This window comes from Rhipicephalus microplus, chromosome 3 (genome assembly GCF_043290135.1).
Source record: "Rhipicephalus microplus isolate Deutch F79 chromosome 3, USDA_Rmic, whole genome shotgun sequence".
Classification (NCBI taxonomy): domain Eukaryota; kingdom Metazoa; phylum Arthropoda; class Arachnida; order Ixodida; family Ixodidae; genus Rhipicephalus; species Rhipicephalus microplus.
In genome coordinates this window covers 247,666,865-247,687,381 of record NC_134702.1, presented here as the reverse complement: position 1 = coordinate 247,687,381, position 20,517 = coordinate 247,666,865, and the positions used below count along the sequence as shown (strand labels likewise).

Below are 20,517 nucleotides of genomic sequence, written 5' to 3'. Positions count from 1 at the left end.
TGTACAGACATATATATTCAGATACTCGAACTTGGGTAAGATAACAGAAACATGTAATTTTTATACACAAACAAAAGAAAAACAATGAGTAATAACAACTACGCAGTAAACTTTCAGTAAACGTAGTGATACTTATATACAAGGATTGAACGATTTTGTTACTATTAAGGGGATTCAGGAGACACATTAAGCATTATAAGGAAGTGTTTTTTTTATTTTCATAAGAAAGGTAACAGCGGATTTTATATCCTGGGGCAATCTATTCCAGATTTTGGTACCAACGAACTGCAGACGCCGTTCTCCATAGACGTTGTTCGTGGGAGGAAGGTTAAATTTACCGGCAGCAGTATTCCTCGTAGGGCGGGATGAGGAGCAAAGAATGAACGAATGAACAGGACGATTATACCTTATGATATTATTAATGGCAATGGCTGTTCTCTGTTGACGCAAACTGTCCATTGGTAAAATTTGTAGTTTACTAAACAGGGGGGCACTGGAATGATCGTGGCTTGAGTGCGTTATTCTTTTTAGTGAGCGCTTCTGTAGTTTTCTTAAAGGCTCCAGGTATGTAGTGTAAGCCGAACCTCATGAATCTATAGATTAGGACAGATGAGAGTGAATGAGAGAAAAGTACAATATCCGTGATATAGCAAGGTCGAAATAATTTCTCGCTTGCAACAATGCATGACAGCCCGATGATAACCTCGAGCACACTGATTACACTGATTTTATATTGCGTTGCCAGTGGAAATGGTTGTCGATAACTACACCTAGGTATTTAAATGAATTGATGCGTTCGAGTGCATATTTATTTATCTTTATTTAAATGCTGTGTAGATTTATTGGCATATGTCGGGAATGGATTATCATGTACTTTCTTTCTTTCGCGTTGACGGTACCTTTATTTGCCTTGAACCAATGTGATATATTTGCTAGTTCAGCATTTGGTTTTGTTTCAATTTCTTGCATGTTTTCCCCCGTAACAATTAAAGCTGCATCATCCGCGTACAATAGTAGCTCTGCAGAGTTAATAACCAGTGGTAGGTTATTTAAATATATTATAAAGAACAAAGGGCCCAGGTGCTTATCGGTTTTGGCAAGAAAGTGATGGCACCTAGAGAAACAATTTAACTACGATGAATGAAGTAGCTGGAAAAGAATTCAAAGCTTTTGTTTCTAAAGCCATAGTTATTTATTTTTTTGAGGATGCTGGGGTCGATAGTGTCGAATGCCTTCTGTAGGTCAAGAAATACAATAGAAACTAGTTTATGGCTATTTAAAGCTGTGTTGACATTTTTGTCAATGTTTGAACTGCAGTGGAAGAGAATATCTCGGACGGAAACCGTGCTGTTGCGGGCATAAAATTCGATATTTTTCCAGAAATTTTTTGATTCGAGAAGAAAGTAGCGTTTCGAAGATGTAATTTATTATACTGAGAACTGATATCAGGCGGTAACACGAAGGGTCATAGCGATCACCGTCTTTAAATACTTTGGCGACATTTAGAGGATCAGGGTAGGACGAGGTTGCTAGAGAATGATTGAAAATGTTGCACTAGGTGGGGGTAATATGTCTATGTTATCCTTGATCTGATGGACTGTGATTCCATCCAGCCCTGGGGTTTTGTTGTTACACAATTTTTTTCATGGTAGATAACAGCTCTCCTAATTCTATATCATGAGTAAAGAAGGTATTGGATATGGAGCTGGCTAAACACATGCAATTACAGTCAGGATGACTAGATACCAAGGACGGGCCAATACTAGTGAAGTATGAATTGAAGCTTTCAGCAGTTTCTTCGTCTATTGTTAAAGGGAGAATACGATGCGCACTAGAATTTCCTACAACTCCTTGTACAAGTTTCACTATTGTTTTTGTATTCCCATTCGCACGTTGAATCAAGCTGGGGTAGTAGTTCTTGCGTACGCGGATTATTGCCACAGATTCATTCCGTAACCTTTTATACTGCCATAAGTAATAATGATTATGTTTATGCTGTTTTCATTTTTTGTACCAGAACTGTTTTTTCTTAGATAGCAAGAATGACTTGGGTCATCTAAGGGCAGATCGGGACGTTATAAGAGCGAAAAGATACGGTACTACTAGCGTTACTGATTGCAGTCTTTATAGTTTCGAATAGATTGGCAACCTCAGTATTTAAATCATCATGGTACAGACTGTTTGGTACGAGAGATAGAAGTTCGTTTCTTAATAGGGTATAATCTATTTTTCTAATGACAGGGTGATTTTAGGTGCAGTCTTGGACAGGTCTATAACTAAAATACAAATAGGAAGGTGATCAGAGATCGGTTCGTCATACACACTTGCATTGATCAGGGTGGATATGTTTGTCAACAAGTGATCTATGATCATCGCTGAGGTGCTAGTTAAACGTGTGGGTGTAGAAATCAAGATTCGAAGATTGAAAGAAGCAAGCAAAAACTCGTAATCAGAAGACGCTATACTGCAGGTATCATGATTGAAGTCTCCCGTAGTGACAATGGGAGTATTGTAGTTTGCCGCAAGTGTATATATAGCGCCTTTTCAAGAATATCTAGAAAAGAAATGTAAGATGAGTTCGGAGGACGGTATATAATTCCTATGATAAGAAAACACTCCAATTAGATGATCAGTGATTCAATATCTGCGCTGCAGATATTGAATCACTGATCATCTAATTGGAGTGTCTATATATGTGACTGATTCTGGTTTCGAAAACGAGTAACCTGATTTTACAAAGACGGCCACACCACCACCACGCGTGCGTGACTCATGGATTAGATATGAATGTGTACCCATCGATGTTGCAATTTTTGCCCTTTTTTAGCCATGTTTCCGTCAATGCTATAACATCGACAGGCTGGGCATACATAGAAAGGAAGCACCGCCGCGGTGGTCTAGTGGCTAAGGTATTTGGCTGCTGACCCGGAGGTTGCGGGTTCAAATCCCAGCTGCGGCGGCTGCATTTCCGATGGAGGCGGAAATGTTGTAGGCCCGTGTGCTCATATTTGGGTGCACGTTAAAGTACCCCAGGTGGTCGAAATTTCCGGAGCCCTCCACTACGGCGTCTCTTATAATTAAATGGTGGTTTTGGGACGTTAAACCCCACATGTCATCAACATACGTAAAAAGGAACGCAAGGAGAAGGTTCAAATTCTTGTTTAAACTGCGGATGTTCGTGTAGAAGACAGAGATATTGTTGTTTTTAGGTTCTTTGTAAGGTGGGATTACAGAGTGTGGCATGATGTTAGTTATAGGAGTACCAGTAGTTGCAAACCTCCATTTATACTATTTTCATCGGGTCGTCATTGCATGTGACGTGTACAACTGTGTACAACTCTCGCGTTTTCGGACTTCTGCATTAGAATTTTTCCTTCAGCAACCCATGCAAATTTCCCGTTCCTTTCCCGTTTGCACTGGATAGCTTTTCCGAGCAGAATTTTGTTTTCGGGACACAACTGTACATTCACGTATACTGGGTTATCTACTTGGTAACCCAGCCGGGACGCATTCAGCCGCTTCTTTTTTGCGGCAAACAGAAGCTTGTCACGGGTAGCTCGAGAGTAGAATTTGAAGATTATATTTGTCAGCCCACCCCCTTTTGGGGGGACACGATGCACCACATCCACGTCATGATCCAAAAGCAGAACACTCAGACAAGTGGCCACCTTATGTAGTGTTTGACCGAGGTCTTCCTTTTCAGTTAACGGTACTCCTTTAGGTTCTAGATTAGTCCACCTGGAGTACTGCTTCAGGTCTACAAATTTTTTTTTGCGTCTCCGAGTACCTTCACCAGTTGATGACGTTCCCTTTCGTCTTCAAGACTGCGCTTTCATACTGAAACATGTGAGCAATAATCAAGCCGGAATCTACGCCTTTTCTCTTGTTTGTTTAGACACTCATACCACATTGTCTGAGCTGACAATAGTAGGCACTCTTAGGTTGGCGTACGGAATACTTACGTACGCCGCACGATACGTTGCGTACACTACATGTGAAGCACTCAACGGCACCTTTGGTTTTACCGTATTGACCGCAAGATGGTGTATCGGCTAGACAAGTATCATCGTCATTATCATCATCATTATCAGCCTAACTACGTCCACTGGGGTACAAAGGCATCTCCCATGTTCTGTTGGTCAACTCGGTCATGTTCTTGCTCCTGCCACTTTATACCAGCAAACTTTCTAATCTCATCTGTCCAACTAACTTTCTGTCTCCCCGTCACGCGCTTGATTTCTTTAGGAATGCAGACAGTTACCCTTAATGACAAGCGCTTATCCTGCCTACGCTCTACATGCCCAACCTATGTTCATTTCTTCTGTTTGATTTCAACTATGATATCCTTAACTCTAGTTTGTTACCTGATACACTCTGGTCTGTTAGTCTATCTTAAGGTTACACCTGTAATTTTTCTGTGCATCCCTCGCCGAGTCATCCTACACTTTCGCTGAACCCTTTTTGTAAACCTTCGTATCACGACTGCTCTGGTTGGGCCGTTGGGCCAAAATGATCCGTCAGTGTATACATGTAAAGAGTCTTGGTATTTTTCATACAAGAGAAGTAGTGTGAGCTGCTTAAGAACCGGTGACGACAAATCGGCTTTTTTTCTGGACGCCAGGACTGGTAATATAATAATTGATTGAGTGAAGCACCATGGTGGAGTCACGGGTCTAGCGGCAGGAAAGAACGAAGTTAGGATCGACTCGCCATGTGCGGTCACTGTTTTGCAGTAAGTTGTGCTTGGTCGGTCCAAAGGTAGACAGGCCAGGTGATGGTTCGAGCAAGGCGTCGTATATGTGTCCTCAGCACTTCAACATTCATGGGGGTCTTTATGAGATGGTCCCTTGTCATGGCGATAGTTGCCGCTGTTGATGCACTTTGGGGCAAGCCTAGACAAGTCGGGAGGGCTTGAGCCTGGGCATTCTGAAGCATTCGTATACTTGTTAAACTTGCGTTAGTTAACGCAGGTTGGCTGTGCCAAATGAATCGAAAAAAAAGAACGCTTTATAGTCGGAGCATGGTGGCTGTGGACATTCCCCAATTTTTTCCAGTGAAGAACTTGAAGAAATGACACATGCTGTCAGTCGCCTTTTCATGTATGATATATGTGGGCTCAATGAGAGGTCTCTGTCAGTTATAACATAAAGAAACTTCTACGCTCGGAAGTAAAATGTCCTTTCGCTGTTTATTACAACGCTGTAGTTCTGCATTGGTTTTCGCGTAAATGCCCCATGTGCACATTTCTCAGGGGAAATTTCCAGGCCCCGTTTACGGAGGTAAATAGCAGCTTGAGTTGCAGCTCTCTGAATTCGCGCTCGCAGCTGTAGACGTATTGCTGCAGACGTCCGAACGCAAGATGGAAAACTGGGCTAGTTGGTGAGCATTCATCGTGGTTAACAGCGCGAAACACCCGGACAGGAGCGATAGAAGGACACGGTACCAACTGAAATTTTTATTGAAAACACGAGAATATATATATAGACAGAACAGAAGACCTCGTGACCAAACCAGCCCCCTCAATCGATAAAATTATACACGGCGACAAGGCTTTGTCATGTGCACGCAATCTTGCCACAAAAATAACACATACTTCAAACTATAAGATTCCAATGTCGCCAAGAAAACCGGGCATGAGCAGACGAATGAACTTTAGCCACTATCTAACAAAGATAATTCATTACCAAGTAAGGCGATAGACGGCTGGCTAACGCATTGAGACCCTTTCTTATTTATAAAAAATGCCTCCATAATTTCTCTTGAAAGCTTGTCTGGGTGCTTGAAGAGTACTTTTGTTTTTTCAAAAAGTGGGTGGCATCCACATTCGCGGCAATGCAAAGACAAATGTGAATGCGCAAATCCTTTCAAGGAACTGTGGTGTTCCCTTAGCCGTATATTGACACAACGCCCGGTCTGACCAATGTACTCTCGCCCGCATGAAAATGGGGTTGAGTACACGACATTCTGCATGCACGGGAGAAACTTCATAGTATGTTTGATACTACACTGCTGATAAATTCCAGTCTTCCTGCCTTCTATGCGAGTGTTTACTGCCTGGCAAAGTCCCTTAAGCTTCGTTCTGCTTGAAAACCCAACGTTTAATCTGAACTTAGATGCTACTTTCTTTAATCTGTGCGAAAAAGAATGAACATATGGAATGTAGACAGAACGGCTAAAATCTTTTTCTTTCACTCGGGAGGACTGCCCCTTGACCTCACGAACGCAGATGTCGTCCGCGTACATTGACAATCTGGCAGTACTTGATTTTACATTTTCGTTAGCGTGCGCTAGAACAGGGGAGTGCTCGGAATGGCCGCATCACCACTGTATAGAGAGGGAAGCCCAAACAAAGTCAGTTTGCCTGGCGACGCTGGGGTCGGTAGTGTGCAATCTTCTGTCGCTTACGCGTTGCAACCGGCTCCATGAAAGTGTTGCAGGGACGAGAAGCCCATTTCCCATTGGAAACGTCCGCGTTCCCATCACAGCTGTAGATGTCTAGTTCTTATATTTTAGTTTAACTTTCAAGTGCAAAGAATCATTTCTTAGCGACCTTCGGCGGTTTTGACCGTATCTATCTATCTATCTATCTATCTATCTATCTATCTATCTATCTATCTATCTATCTATCTATCTATCTATCTATCTATCTATCTATCTATCTATCTATCGATCTTTCTATCTAATTTTCTATCTATCTTATATGACTCTATGGTGAACGTGAGTGACGTGTCCTAACATGGAAATCAAGATATCTCTGTCATGAAGTTCAAGATATACATTTCATGGTCTTGCTGCTTGTGCGGTGATTTCGTTCATTTGATATGTTGCAAAACATGTATCGTGTGGTGTGACTGCATGAAGAACACAAGCTACAGACGTTAACATGAAATTCATTACATGCGTGTCATGCAACAACATGGCTACATGCCAAGCTCATGATGCACTCGCGGCCGTTTCGCTAGCTTCACAGATAGCGAATTGGGTATTACGGGGACCTGAATGAACGACAAAGGTAGTGACTGCTGCAAACATGATAATCATGAGATGCATGTAATGTAATAACATGACTACATGCCGCCCTCAGGGTGCCCTCGCTGCCATTTCGCTAACTGCATATATACCAAACTTGGTGTTACGTCACGTGAGTGGATGACGAAGGTATGTGACTGGTGCATACATGATAATCATGAGAGGCGTGTCCTGTAAGAACATCACTACATGCCACACTCAACATATTTGCACAGCACAAGACTACGAGTAGTTACGACGCAACTACGTAAGAAGAGACGAGGACAGAAACAACGCTCTTTCTGTCCTTGTCCCTTCTGTAGTAGTAGCGTCGTAACTACTCTTAGTCTTGCACTGTGCAAATATGTTCACTCCCAATTAACAACTAGCCCAAGCGTCTGTCTTATTATGCCACACTCAGCATGAGGTCGCCAATGTTTTGCTAGCTCCGCATATACCAGATGAGGTATTACGTGACATGAATGGACTACGAAGATAAATGATATGTCCAAACATGATAATCTTGGCATTCGTGTCATGTAAAACATGACTACATGCCACGCTCATAGCGCGCTCGTGGCAGTTTTGCTAGCTCAACATATACCAAATTTGGTATCACGTCACCGTAAATAGACGACGTAGGTAAATTACTCGTCCAATCATGATAACCGTTGCATGGACACCTAGTACGGCATATTTACGTCCACCTCGTAACGTTGAGCTGATTTCAAGGTGTCATATCAACCCACCTCATTTGTGCTTCGCATATCATTGATTACCACTGTACGTGGGATCTGCCATTTTTGTAGCTGTATTTGTTTTTTCTTCCTTAAAACAATCTTAAGTTGATGCTCATTGTTACAAAGAGCACTTTATTATGTTAAGTAAAACACAAGAAATTTTACACCGAGTGTCTATATTTGCAGTGCTTCCTCACGGAATTCAACAAAAACTTGAAAAATAGCCACCAATATTTCTCAAATTGGCGTAAATATTGAAGCAGTACTTCACGTTTCTGTTTAATGCCATGTAGCAGCGGTTCAAATGATTGTGCTCAGTGTTAAATTTCACATATTTGATTTCACATCTGAAGTTACTTTTTGTTGCATTACCTATTAACTGAATTTAGATTTGAAAAGCTTTCTAGGCTCTAACTCCCGAAAATATAACTCCGCGTGGTGCATTCAGCCAAAGTCGCACGTTTATTTTTTTTTTTACAACTGGACCCACTTGGACTGAGACTAACACCTCAGTTTCGATGAGTTCTGATTGCGTTGACTCATGAGTTAATTTCTGACCTATGTCTCCACACCACACAACATATGTGCGTTGAGCCTGCCGAATCACGGCACGGAACTTCTTACGACCTTAGCTGCGCGTCCGTATATCTCAATGCAAAGCATCGTATCAATAGCCGGAATTCAAATGTCTCAAGCTTAGAGTTTCTTTGTCCCTTATAACCGAATAAAAATGGGTGAAAGAAAACATTGAGCTTTTGCCTTATTATGCAACTGAATTGACCCGGGCAGACTGGAGGAACACCACAATAAAGAGGAACTTGTGATCATGAGATGGATCTCCTATGAGTTTTGGCAGCGTAAGTTTCACCGATCCAGACGTTATCACGCGTAATTTCTGTTCCGTCGTGAAAAACGTTTGTCTGCAGGGTTCTCTCCCACCAGCACTATATATGAAAGGAAAAACGTTCAAGGGTTACGATCTTTTGTCAAATGGGCCCTTACCTGAGCAGTCCATTGAAAGCGACTCTCCATCGGCGCATCGGCACCAGCTGTTCCAGTCGCAAACCTGAGGCAGCATACACACCTTGCTGCGAAGAGTCACTGGTGCTCTGTCTGCATGATGGCAGCACATAACTATGACCATCGGCAGTCCGCAGGTAAAGCCACGCTTCAGCCGTTCTCCTGGAAGGCTGACGGCGCACGCGAGCCAACAGGCACTCGCCGCGCTCAGTGCTGGCCCAGATGAGCATCTCATCGTCGACCTCCTGGCCGCACTTCTCTCTATCGTCACCAGCGTGCAAGCGCTGCAAACAATGACACAAATAATTTCCGAAATAAAATAACGAGCCTTGGAATATGAGGCATTGTGTTGCGAAAATTATTTCTAGTATATGTCATTTACAATGAACATGTTTATTAATCTCTCTTAGAGAGTGAAATAATTGAAGCTTAGAGGTAAATAAGTTGTCAGGACATAAGTATTTATGGCTGACTGACTGCATAATTGAAGGGTTTGCTTTCTTTCTATAGCAGTGATGGCGCGCACAAACTCCACGATCTACACGCTCTTAGATAGCCGTAATAACTTTTCAGTATTAAGCATGAATAACAGTACGAAGCATGGGAGAGAGAGAGAGAAAAATAACGCTTATTGCACACGTCTAGAATGACGGGGAGGAGGCTTCGGCCTCTGCCCCCAATCATCCCCCTAGCCATCGGCCGGAATCCCTTGGGACTCGGCGGCGGTCAGGGCGAGACCGATGACTTGACGCTGTTCTTCGGCGTCACGGCTGTGTAATAAGGCCTCCCAGGATTCTACGTTTCTACTTGGATCATTGTAAGATGGGCAGGTCCATACCATGTGCACTAAACCCGCAGTGCTGTTGCTGTGCGCACATCTGGAGTTGAACACTTCCGGGTGCCATTTACTGTACAGGTGAGGGTTTGGAAACACCCCGGTTTGCAATTTTCGCCACATAATTTCCTCCTTTTAGCTCCGCTGTTTAGCTGCCTCTGAATAAATCTTACGGTGGCGTTTATAGTGTGCGGTGATTTCCTGAAACGTTCGTAGTTCGTCTCTTGTGGAGAGGGGCTGCTCGCGCGAAGGCGGCGGGTCAGTGTCGATCGACCGGAAAGTGAGCCCTCGGGCGATCGCGTGCGCCTTCTCATTCCTCTTGAGACCTTGATGGGCCGGGGACTATACTAGTGAGATTAGCTCTGGGAATACTGGTCCTTGTCTTAGAATTTTGGCGGCTGTAGCAGAGATCCTGCCCATATCGTAGTTTTTAATGGCTGACTTAGAGTCGCTAACAATCACTCGTGTGCCGCTTTGAGCTATTGCCAAACCAATCGCAAGTTCTTCTGCCTCTGTGGTGGTTGTGTTCTTAGAGGTGCAGCATGAGACCAGGTCCCCGTTCTCGCGAACCACTACCGCTGTGTGTGCTCCCTTTCTTTCGTATTCTGCAGCGTCCGTGTAAAGCACGCCAGATCGACCTTCAAGTTTCACCTGCAGGGCTACAGCTCTAGCTTTGCGTCTGCCTTCGTCAAACGCCAGATGCATGTTTTTCGGCAGCGGTATAATTTTCAGTCTTGGCTTGTTGATTTAGGTATGCTAGCGGTCTGCCTGGAACACTCCGTGGGCTCGAACCCCAAGCGCTCCATGATTTTTCGTTCGGTTCTACTTTTAAGAAGTCTTTGGTGCTGTGACATTATGGCGGCTTCTATTAGTTCATCTAAAGTGTTGGAGACACCCAGCCCAAGAAGTTCGGGGGAAGCCCTAGCGCCGTCTTGATGCCTTTCCTTATTATGGCTTCAATTTTATCTTTTTCTGCTCTACTTAATTTAAGATAACAGGCAACGTATTGTACACGGCTTATCACAAAAGCTTGAACTAATCTTAAAAGATTGGGTTCCTTCATCCCCGCATTCTTGTTAGAAATGCACTTAAGCAGGCGGCACGTCTGGTTCGCACTAGCTTCGACTCTCCGGATAGTTTCAGTGTTTTTTTTTTCATTTGCTTGTATGCGCATCCCTAGAATTCTAATACTGTCTACGGTTGGATTAGCATTACCATTCACTCGCAAAGCGATGTCACAGCCCCTTCCGAGGGGATTGTTTGTTTTCCTTTTTTGCGATGGTAGAAAAAGAGGCTCTGATTTTTCTGCCGAGAATTTTAAACCTAGTGGTTCGAGATATTGTTCGATGGCATCTATAGCCGCCTGAAGTGCGCTTTCAATATATCCGTCACTGCCCTTGTTTAGCCACAGCGTCACATCTTCTGCGTATATTGTGTGATGCAGATTTTTGACTCCTTCCAACTTCTCAGGAAGTCCAATCATCGCTATATTAAAAAGAGTCGGAGAGAGTACAGACCCTTGTGGCGTCCCTTTATTCCCCAATTTAATGTTTTTGAGCGACTGCCCTCCCATTCTGATAGTGGCTGTACGATTTGAGAGAAAGCCCCTCACGTAGTTGTATGTCTTGACGCCTACGTTTAGCGCACTAAGGTTCTTAAGTAAGGCTTTATGTTTCACATTGTCAAACGCCTTGGAGACGTCCAGACCCACAATTACTTTGGTGTAAACTGTCTTTTTCTCTATTATCTCCTCCTTTAGCTGGAGCATAATATCGCAAGTTGATAGGTGGGATCTGAAGCCTATCATAGTATCAGGGTACAGGTTTTCATCTTCCATGAGCCTAGTCAGTCTTCTTTGGATGACGTGCTCCATCCATTTTCCTACGCAAGATGTGATGGAAATGGGTCAGGGATGTTCAAGACTGAGCTTTTCCCCGACTTAGGAATGAAGACTACATTGGCCGTTTTCCAAGCTTGCGGTATTTCTCCCTTGTCCCAGCATTCTCGCATATAAGCTGCAAGTTGACAAATAGAGCCGTCGTCAAGATTCCTGAGCATTCTGTTGTTGATTTTGTCCGGACCGGCAGCCGTTTTTGTTTTCAGACGGTTAATTTCAGCCCTAACTTCTCCAACCGTGATGGCGCTGTCTAGGTCCGGGTTTTCCGAACCAGCGTAGTCAGGGAGCTTTTGCGATTCTGCGCAGCAGAGGTATCAATCCCTACCCTCCTTTAATAATTCCGTCGTCTGACCTTCATATTTATACACAAGCTTTTGAAGTTGCTGTCGGGCCTCCGACTTGGTTTTCTCTGGGTCTAATAGATGCCGTAGTAGATGCCACGTTTTAGCACTGCCAATCTCTCTATCCATCTGATCACAGATGCTACCCCACTTTTGCTTGGTAAGTTCCAATGCATGATCTTTGATCTCTCTATTCAGTGCAGCAACTTTCTTTCGTAGATTCCTGTCTCCTCTTTTCTGACTGATTTTTTGCTCTAGGTTTTTCTGTTTCTTCCACATGCTTACAAGATGTCTATCAACAACTTCCTCATTGCCAGCGTCAATCTCTTCGGTAGCGTGCTGAATCGACTGGATCACCCCTTTACTCCAATCGTTAATATCATTTATGGGGTCTTGTTCCGACCTGATATTTCTAAAGGTCACCCAGTCTGTAGTTTTAACTTTACTCTTATTGATCACCAGCGGGCCATTGGCTACGATAATCTCTAAAATTCTATGATCACTACCTAGGTCTTCGCCGGTATTGCACCACGTTGCGGTGGTGGCACTGATAACCAGGGTAAGATCTGGCATCATGTCTTGAGATACGCTATTGCCTTTCCCGGTTGGCTGCATTGGGTCTGTTATAAGTATGAGCTCATGTTGTTGAATTTCATTCCACAAATTTCTGCCCTTAACCTAGGTGAATTTATAACCCCATGCCGTATGATGCGCATTAGGGTCGCCCAAAATCAATCGTAGACCGTTTGCTAAAATAACCCTTGTTTTCGTGAAAAGATCACCGCAGTTGATTTTGCGCTGCCTGGGGGAACTATACACATTAAGGATAAAAAGACTCTTGTCTTTGCGCTTTCGAGGCACGAGTTCGACTAAAACATGATCGATCTGCGAGTTACCCGTCTCGGGCTACAATGTCGTAATGTTTTTCTTTACGAAGGTCGTAACTTGGGTATCATTACCCGACCCGGCAAAAGATTTGTAACCTGCTAATTTTGCATTTTCCCCACACTCCTGGATCGCAATAACCTCCGGTCGATCGGCGTCGGTAAGAAAAGATTGCAAAACCGCACGTTTGCGCGAGAAACCCCTACAGCTCCACTGCCAAATCGTATTAGTGTAAGGATACAGAGCCATCATGGTTTAGCTTGAGCACTTGGCATAGCCATTCTATCTGTCGGTCGCTGCTAGCAAATTCAGCCCTAATTTGCTCAATAGCGTTGCCTACTTGTTTCATCTGTTCTAGTACAGCTTATAGCATACCTTGTAATGACTTTGTTTCCACCCCAAGCGCTTCAATTCTCGCTCCATGATTTTCTTCAATTTCGGTTTCTTTAGCCCTCTTCTTCTTTAAAGGCGGTTGGTTTGCTACCTGGGGTGTTTCCAGCGCCTTCCCTGGTTTACTGGTTAAATGAGCCTTAATCTCATCAAGCTGTTTGCGTAATTCCACATTTTGCTCCTTTAATATCCTGTTTTGCTCTTTAGGAACATTAATCATCTCTGTATTAGCATCCTGCGAGACCTTAGTTACCCAACCCACCTGTGGTCCTGTGGATTTTGACTTCTCCTGGGCACAATCACCACCATCATGGGATGCCTTGTGAGAAACTCCCGGCTTCTCCAGCGGTGTCAATTGGGGGAAAAATTCCGAGCGCCCTCTCGATCTACTTCGATGCTTGGATTTGCGCCTCGAACGATCTTGAACCCTGTCTGTCCTGCTGTGGCGCTGCGTGCCCTCTTCGGCCTTGCGTCGTTCTTCTTGCCCCCGCGCTTCTTCAAGCTTCATTTCCCACTGTCGCTTCTTCACTATATAAGGTGTCCGAAAAAGTTCTCAGCACCTCTTGTCTCCGTTCACGTGCTCCTTGCCACACAGACGGCACCTCGGCGTACATTCATGGTCGTTGGGTGGGGAGGTCACCCCACAACCTCTGCATTTTTCGTGCGGGCTGTCACATACGTCGGATCGATTGCCCAGCTCACCACACTTGTAACACACTTCATATCTCTTCTTGTAGAGAAAGGATTTTATCGGCGTCCCGAAGCAGATCATCTATCTCGACACGTAGTCGTCAACAAAGGTGATGATTACCGAAGTGGAGTTGCCCATCTTTCGCACACCAAGAATAGGACGATTCTCTTCGTGTAAGAAAGCCAGTTCCGATTCTTTCTCAGAGAGTCTGATATCAAGTCCACGTACCACTCCTTTGCCACAGCTTTCAGGCGCAGCCATGTATGTCTTCACCTCGTACTCCTTGCCGTCGAGCTTTATGACTTTCAGGTCCAACATTTTCTTGGCATCATCCTCCCTGGGCGTACTGTATATCAATGTTCCTCGCTTGTCGTCGATAACGATCGTGTCCTCCTCCCGACCTTTCTGCCATGGAATGCCTGCTGCCATCCTTACTGCCACACCAATCACAGGTGCCGAGCGTCTGGTGAGCGTCAGTCCTTCTTTGGGCCTGATAATAACCTTGTGATCCGTGTTCGGAAGACGCGGTAGATGCGACGCTACTGACCGCTCCGCGAGCTTTTTTCACGCCGCTTTATATGAGGGTCTCCCACTTACACCATTCTTGTTGCCATTGAAGCCGGCCGGCATCGTCCTGCCTTCTTTTCCGCATCCACTGCTGGTAGACGCCGCCCTGGTGGCCCCATCGCATTCCCGTTGTTGACTCTCTTGGAGCTCCGCCACACGTTTCGACACTTTCGTCACCCAGTCCGAGCTTTCCGATTCCTCTTGATCGGCATCTCTACCATTAACAGTCACTTCTACCATCATAGGCCTCCGCAGACGCTCTACGAGCCGACGCCTGGAGCCTCGAACGCCAACATGACCGCTTCGGTGCTAGGCTTAACGGCGGATTTGGCGAGACGCGCAACGTTGCCGAACACCGAAGACGCAATAAAATCCTTTAAAATCTACCTACAGTATTCAGAATGGTAGCCACAAGATCCTGAGCACGTCCGCAACCACACACAGCATTTTACCAGCTGGCTGTTGTTCTTTCCGGGTGAAAAAGTGGTCATTTCACGGAGCCGACGCGAAGCCGTGTCTCACGCCTTGCGAGCCTCGCGCGTTACCTACGAAGCATGAAAAAACTCACAACATTTTGGAGTCAAGGGTGATTAGTGGGGCCAAGTGTGCGTCAGTCCGTGCGTGCTATCGTCCGTCCGTTCATTATTGCTTCCAATCGTCTGTGCATCTGTCCATGCGACCATTCATTCGTCCATCCATGCGACCATTTGACTGCCTATGTGTCCGCCCGTCCAGGCGTTTGTCGGCCTGTTTGTGTGTCCGTCAATCCATGCGTCCGTTCGTCCATCCGTCCGCTTGTCGTTCTGTCTGTCTGTCTGTCTGTCTGTCTGTCTGTCTGTCTGTCTATCTCTGCATCCGTCCGTGCATCCGTCCGTCCGTCTGTACAAGCATCTGTTCGTGTGTCCACGCGTCCGTTCGTCCGTCTAGTGAACAGTCCAAGTACTGCCATCTCGCATATTTCCATCATATATTCATCATACGCAACTGCTGCCATCTAGCAAACATTTGAAGCACTAAACGAGACGTGGCGACTTGCTGCTACTACTACTACAATTACTACTACAACATACATCGGTGAGGCTTAACCCACGGCTTAAGGAGCTTCATCCCTAAAACAACTTAACTGTAGCGTTTTCATCATCATCAGTCATCAACATCATCACTTCTTAACACAGTGCTGTGGCCCTTGCGCTACTTGTGTTGGGAAATCGAGGCACGTGCTGAAAGAAAACCCGTCTTCGCGCCTGGCGGCTAAGCCGTAGGCAATTGTCGTCACTCCGCTCTGATGCTGGAGAAGAAAATGGCGAGATTCCACACGTCTCTCTGCATCTCGCTACAAGTGGTGACCCGAGGAAGGCGCCCTTCATCGAGCGGCCCATTGCCATGCACTCACGATGCTGCCAGCCATCGAAGCCTTTCCACTCGGACTACATCAATGTATGGTTCATGCAGCTTGACGCTCTTCTCGCGCTTAATAGTGCTGTGGCACAACCGTATGCACGCCATTCTACTCGATGCCCTACCGGTGGAGCTGCGTCACCGCGCTGCCGAATCTACATTCAGGCCACTGCCATACAAGATGCTGTCTGCTGCGGTGCTCGCCTGCTACGGCCTCACCTACCGCCCACATTCGTGGGCTCGTGGCTGCGATGATGAAGAAAAATCCTGAAGACCACTTGTGTTGTCCGCAAAAACATAGAGCAGGTCGTGTATACCCTAAAGGACACGCACGCAGACAGCCCGCCTGTGGCCTAACCCCACGCTCTCCTCCACTTACTGATTCTGAGAGTATACAGCGCACATGACTTCCAGTTTTTCCAACAAGACGCACCAAACCATGACTGATAGCGCCATATATATCCACAGCACTCGACTTGGGGCTCTTCTGCACTCTACGCTGCAGACTAGACAGCAGCCTCAGCCAGTAGAATTTCACCTCCAGTTCCGTCACCGACTCCATCATCATGAACCCTGTGTCGCATGTTCACTCCGGCGACGTTTACAGTAACGTATGGCTAAACCCGCTGGTTTAAACTACGTCTACACCACGCTACGTTTCTCCCCAAAATTTACTAAAGCGTGCCAAGGAACTGTCATCATCGTGACAAGCTCTCTCTACACAAGTTTTCTTGCAACACACTATGGAACCTAACGGCCTCCCAACGATTGCCACCTTGTTGATTGCACTCGCTACAGCCAAGAGTGTGTCTTTGTTGTGAGCCTCGCCTGCAGCGCCATTGCCAGAGCCACTCGCTGGAGACCCACTCGTTCTCTGTAGACGATTCACGTTGATGAACTGAACTGTTAATGGGACAATTTGTGTCGCGCCTCCACCCTTCATGCATATCCGCCCCATAGTTCATTCCGGGTTGACTTCTGTGAGGGGCGAGCATTCCTAGCACCTTCGTCCTCATCACTCATCGTCATTATCGTTTATTGGTAAGAGCGTTGCGCCTCTCGATCTACTTATGCTGGGAGGTCGAGGCGCGCGCTGAAGAAGAACGTGCCCTCGCGCCTAGCGAATAGGACGCAGGCAGCCATTGCCGCTCTGATTTTATTCTGGAGAATAAAGTGGCTAGATTCCACGCGTCTCTCTGCTTCTCGATAGAAAACGAACCACACATAACATCCAATTTTATACTCCTTATTTTTTTGTTGTTCACTATGAGTAAAACCATGCAGCAAAAAGAAAGAAAAACTTCAAATGGAACTCAGTGGCACGCGAGAAGTTTATCCACAGTCGTTTAATCAGTGAAGACCCTGAAAAGAGGAGGCCCCATCAGTCAAGACAGCGGAACGGGGTGATATTCCTGCATATACAGGTGCATAATCAAAGCCTGATAAAATGAACGGCACATGACTATTGCAGATAATGTGCATCTTCATGAAGCAGTATCAAAGGTATTATTAATCGATAGTATGACACCGATGAACAAGTGCTCTTAAATATTCTGTTGCAACTAGGACGATGACGGTCTCTGCGCTCCCATCTATTCATAGAAACAGACTTGGGCGTTACTTGAAAAAACAAAAACTTGGCATGTACGAAACCAGCGCCCAGGGACTTCGTATGTGCCCTTATTTTTTCTGGTGTTTCATGCTTTCTGGCTGACTTTGTACAAGTAGCATCGAGTCTGACAGTCCAACTTCTACACATTGCTACAACTAAGACCTAGTTATCGAACTCACAGCAAACTGGGTTCCCGCCCGGTCTACTCGTGACATCTATGAACTACAACCAAAATTTCACAGATATAAAATTATAATTACCGTCTCAGTGAAGTCGTCGTAGCCGTGATTTGACCCCATGCCTTGCGAATTTGCCCTTATGCTAGGATATCGATTGCGACAAGATAGCCCAAAAGTATTCAAAGACATGTTATTCCCAGAAGCCGAAACTAACGTGGTTGAAAGAATCCATACTTCTTTGGTTGCAAATGATAGCGGCACTGCTGCATCTCTCAAAACAACTGCGTGCTTTGTGGCGCAATAATTATTCATATCCTAGACACGGCGCAGTTTAATCGAAGTTTTAGTGTCCTTCCACTTGCCTTCATGACGTCAGAACTCGGAAAAGAACAGATGTCATCCAGGGTAGCCTCCTCTTCCGGACATAGTATGCCGAAGCGTCGTGGCTCGTATTTAAAACCAAAAGTGTACAAGTCGAAGCGTTCCTTTCTCCTGCACAGTGATACTGGCAGTCTCAGAAGCAGCCATTTGCAGAAGTATGAGAAGCCTGCGTAAAATAAACAAAAAAAGAACTTGATGGAGGGCGCGCCCTTGGAGCCATTTTTCTGGAAAAGCTGAAAACACACTGTTATAACCTTCCATATATGAATAAATGTTGTATGTAAAGAGCGCGCCGTCAGTGCAGCAAATAGCTTGGCCACATGTGACTCAGCGCCCAAGGCTACGCGCTACGCAGAGACGTCGTGCGCTCGACTCCGTAAGACGGAAAACCAATTGAATGCGAATGCATTAATTAGTCTGGCTATGCAGGCACCCGATGTTAACCACTCTTACACAGGAGATACATACACGATATCTTTTTTATTTGGACCCAAAGCGAGAATGAACTTCTCAGCGTTATCGACACTTACAACGCTGTACATCCGAATATACACTTCACACACACCTACTCACAGGTTACCGTAAGTTTTCTTGATGTTACCATAACAATAGAAGAAGACAAGCTTTCTATAACCCTATACCACGAGCCAACGGATCGAAAACAGTACCTTCGATACCAAAGTGATCGCCCGCGCCAGAGTAAGAATAGTTTTCCATACAGCCACGCTCACCGGTTTGGGCGAATCTGCTCAATAGACGCTGATTTTGACACGAACACACAGAGGCTAAAACGTATGCTTTATAAAAAATTCCCCTTATAAGTAATTTTCAGAAAGCTAGAATACTGAAGCGTGATGACTTACTTAAGAAGCGACCACCACACAAAAAAAAACCCGCAACGAGCAAACCTCTCCCTAGCTTACAGCACAAACTTCCCCAATGTAAACAAAACCCTTAAACGACATTGCAACAATCTGGAAGAAAGTGAACATCTGAAACGCGCATTCCCATTCGCTCTTGGCCTCACTTACCGACGACCATGCAAACTCAAAGACACACTTGTCCACTCTCAAAAAATACTTCGCCCCTTAATAATTTATGCCGACCGTGTTCAAAGTCCCAATGTCTTGCACATTAAGCGACGTGAAAAACAGACAATGTAACCAGCACACAACCCAAGTTTTCGATGCGCATACGTGGAAACCTCACATGCGACTCCTCCAATGTGGTATACCTGCTCAAATGCAACGTGTCCAGTATGCAGTACTTCGAACATACAAAAACACCGTTTAGGATTTGTTTCAATTATCACGGAGCCCATGCAAAATAAGCCCCAAGTCGACATCTATCAAAACATTTGAACTCTTCTTGACCATGAATTCGACAAACTACAAGTAACACTCTTAGAAACGGAATTTAAGCCAAACCGCAAACGCGAACGACGAGAGTCATACCTCATCCACCAATTTAACACCGTTGATAAAGGAATGAACTGGAATCCAGGTAGACTTGCAGCAATTAAAAGATTAGAAAACAATAACGGCAACAATGACAATAACAAATGAGTTCACGGCACTGCAGCTGCGACGGTCACTGGACAATTGATAATACCTGTAGGAGTAACTACTTTTCCTGATTACAGCGGTGGTCTGTTTTCATTTGTACCTTACTATCCAATCAATTGTGCCAAGCATAATACGTCCAACAGCTACACTGTGCACAATCAGGCGGCTCCTACTGAATTCAGGATTAAGCCAGAATTAACATTGCACCCGTTTGCGAGTCTTGCGGCAATGCACAGCGTTCCTCCTTCAACGCGGGACATCCACTAGGCACTGAGTAGTTAAAGGCATAAACTTCTTAAAAAGGCTCTTTTTTCCCACAGCGAGCCACTGGAGCAAAGCGGCGCCATCTCAATCGAAACAATACCTTAGTGAAAGGATGGACATGCAGGCCGCGGGCATCTTAAAGGTGATCATCGGAAAAAAAGGGTTGAAGGGGCGGCTGGAAGGAGGGGGGTTCTAACTCATATGCTCTTTGGTTTTTTTCGTGTACTCTCTCTTTTTCTAGATTGCATAAAGCTGAGCACACACAAAGTGTACCCTGTTGGGACCGCTCATATAGGATCTACTTTATATATATATATATATATATATATATATTGTACCAAAGCATAGTGGCGCCAGCTCTGTGCCAGCGTGAACGAAGACGTTGACGTCCATGTGTGGCTCATGTTTGCCGGGTTCCTGCCTGTACCAGCTTGTTACGGCTAACGTTTCTCGAATAATAACCTGTGTTTTTACGCAACCTTGCTCGTTGCATTTGGTGGAAACGTGCTGGGTAACGTCCTGGAGCTCCGCAGCCATCAGCTACCATCTGAGTCCGTCATGACCCAGCGCGTCGATCCCCCACAAGGCTCTTCCACGCTGTCACTTGTCATGTGTTCTGGTGTACTTCGTCTGCGTGACCCACCAGTATACAACGGCACTGAAGATCAAGATGTCGAGGACTGGCTGGCAGAGTACGAGCATGCCAGCGCGATTAACAAGTGGGATGACCCTGTGAAGCTGACT

At 45.2% G+C, this 20,517-nt stretch overlaps 1 protein-coding gene across 3 annotated transcripts in view; it reads right to left on the bottom strand.

Annotated features, from left to right (window-relative positions):
- The window catches only part of LOC119161150 (rifampicin phosphotransferase), a 586,004-nt gene that overhangs the window by 504,238 nt on the left and 61,249 nt on the right, over positions 1 to 20,517 (bottom strand). For all 3 annotated transcript variants that reach the window (XM_075890885.1, XM_037413539.2, XM_075890884.1), the window contains exons 2-3: positions 17,926 to 18,110; positions 8,751 to 9,052 (exon numbers count right to left, since the gene is read on the bottom strand). In XM_075890885.1, the coding sequence (XP_075747000.1) occupies positions 8,751 to 9,052; positions 17,926 to 18,110 (487 nt within the window). The remainder of the gene's footprint in view (positions 1 to 8,750; positions 9,053 to 17,925; positions 18,111 to 20,517) is intronic.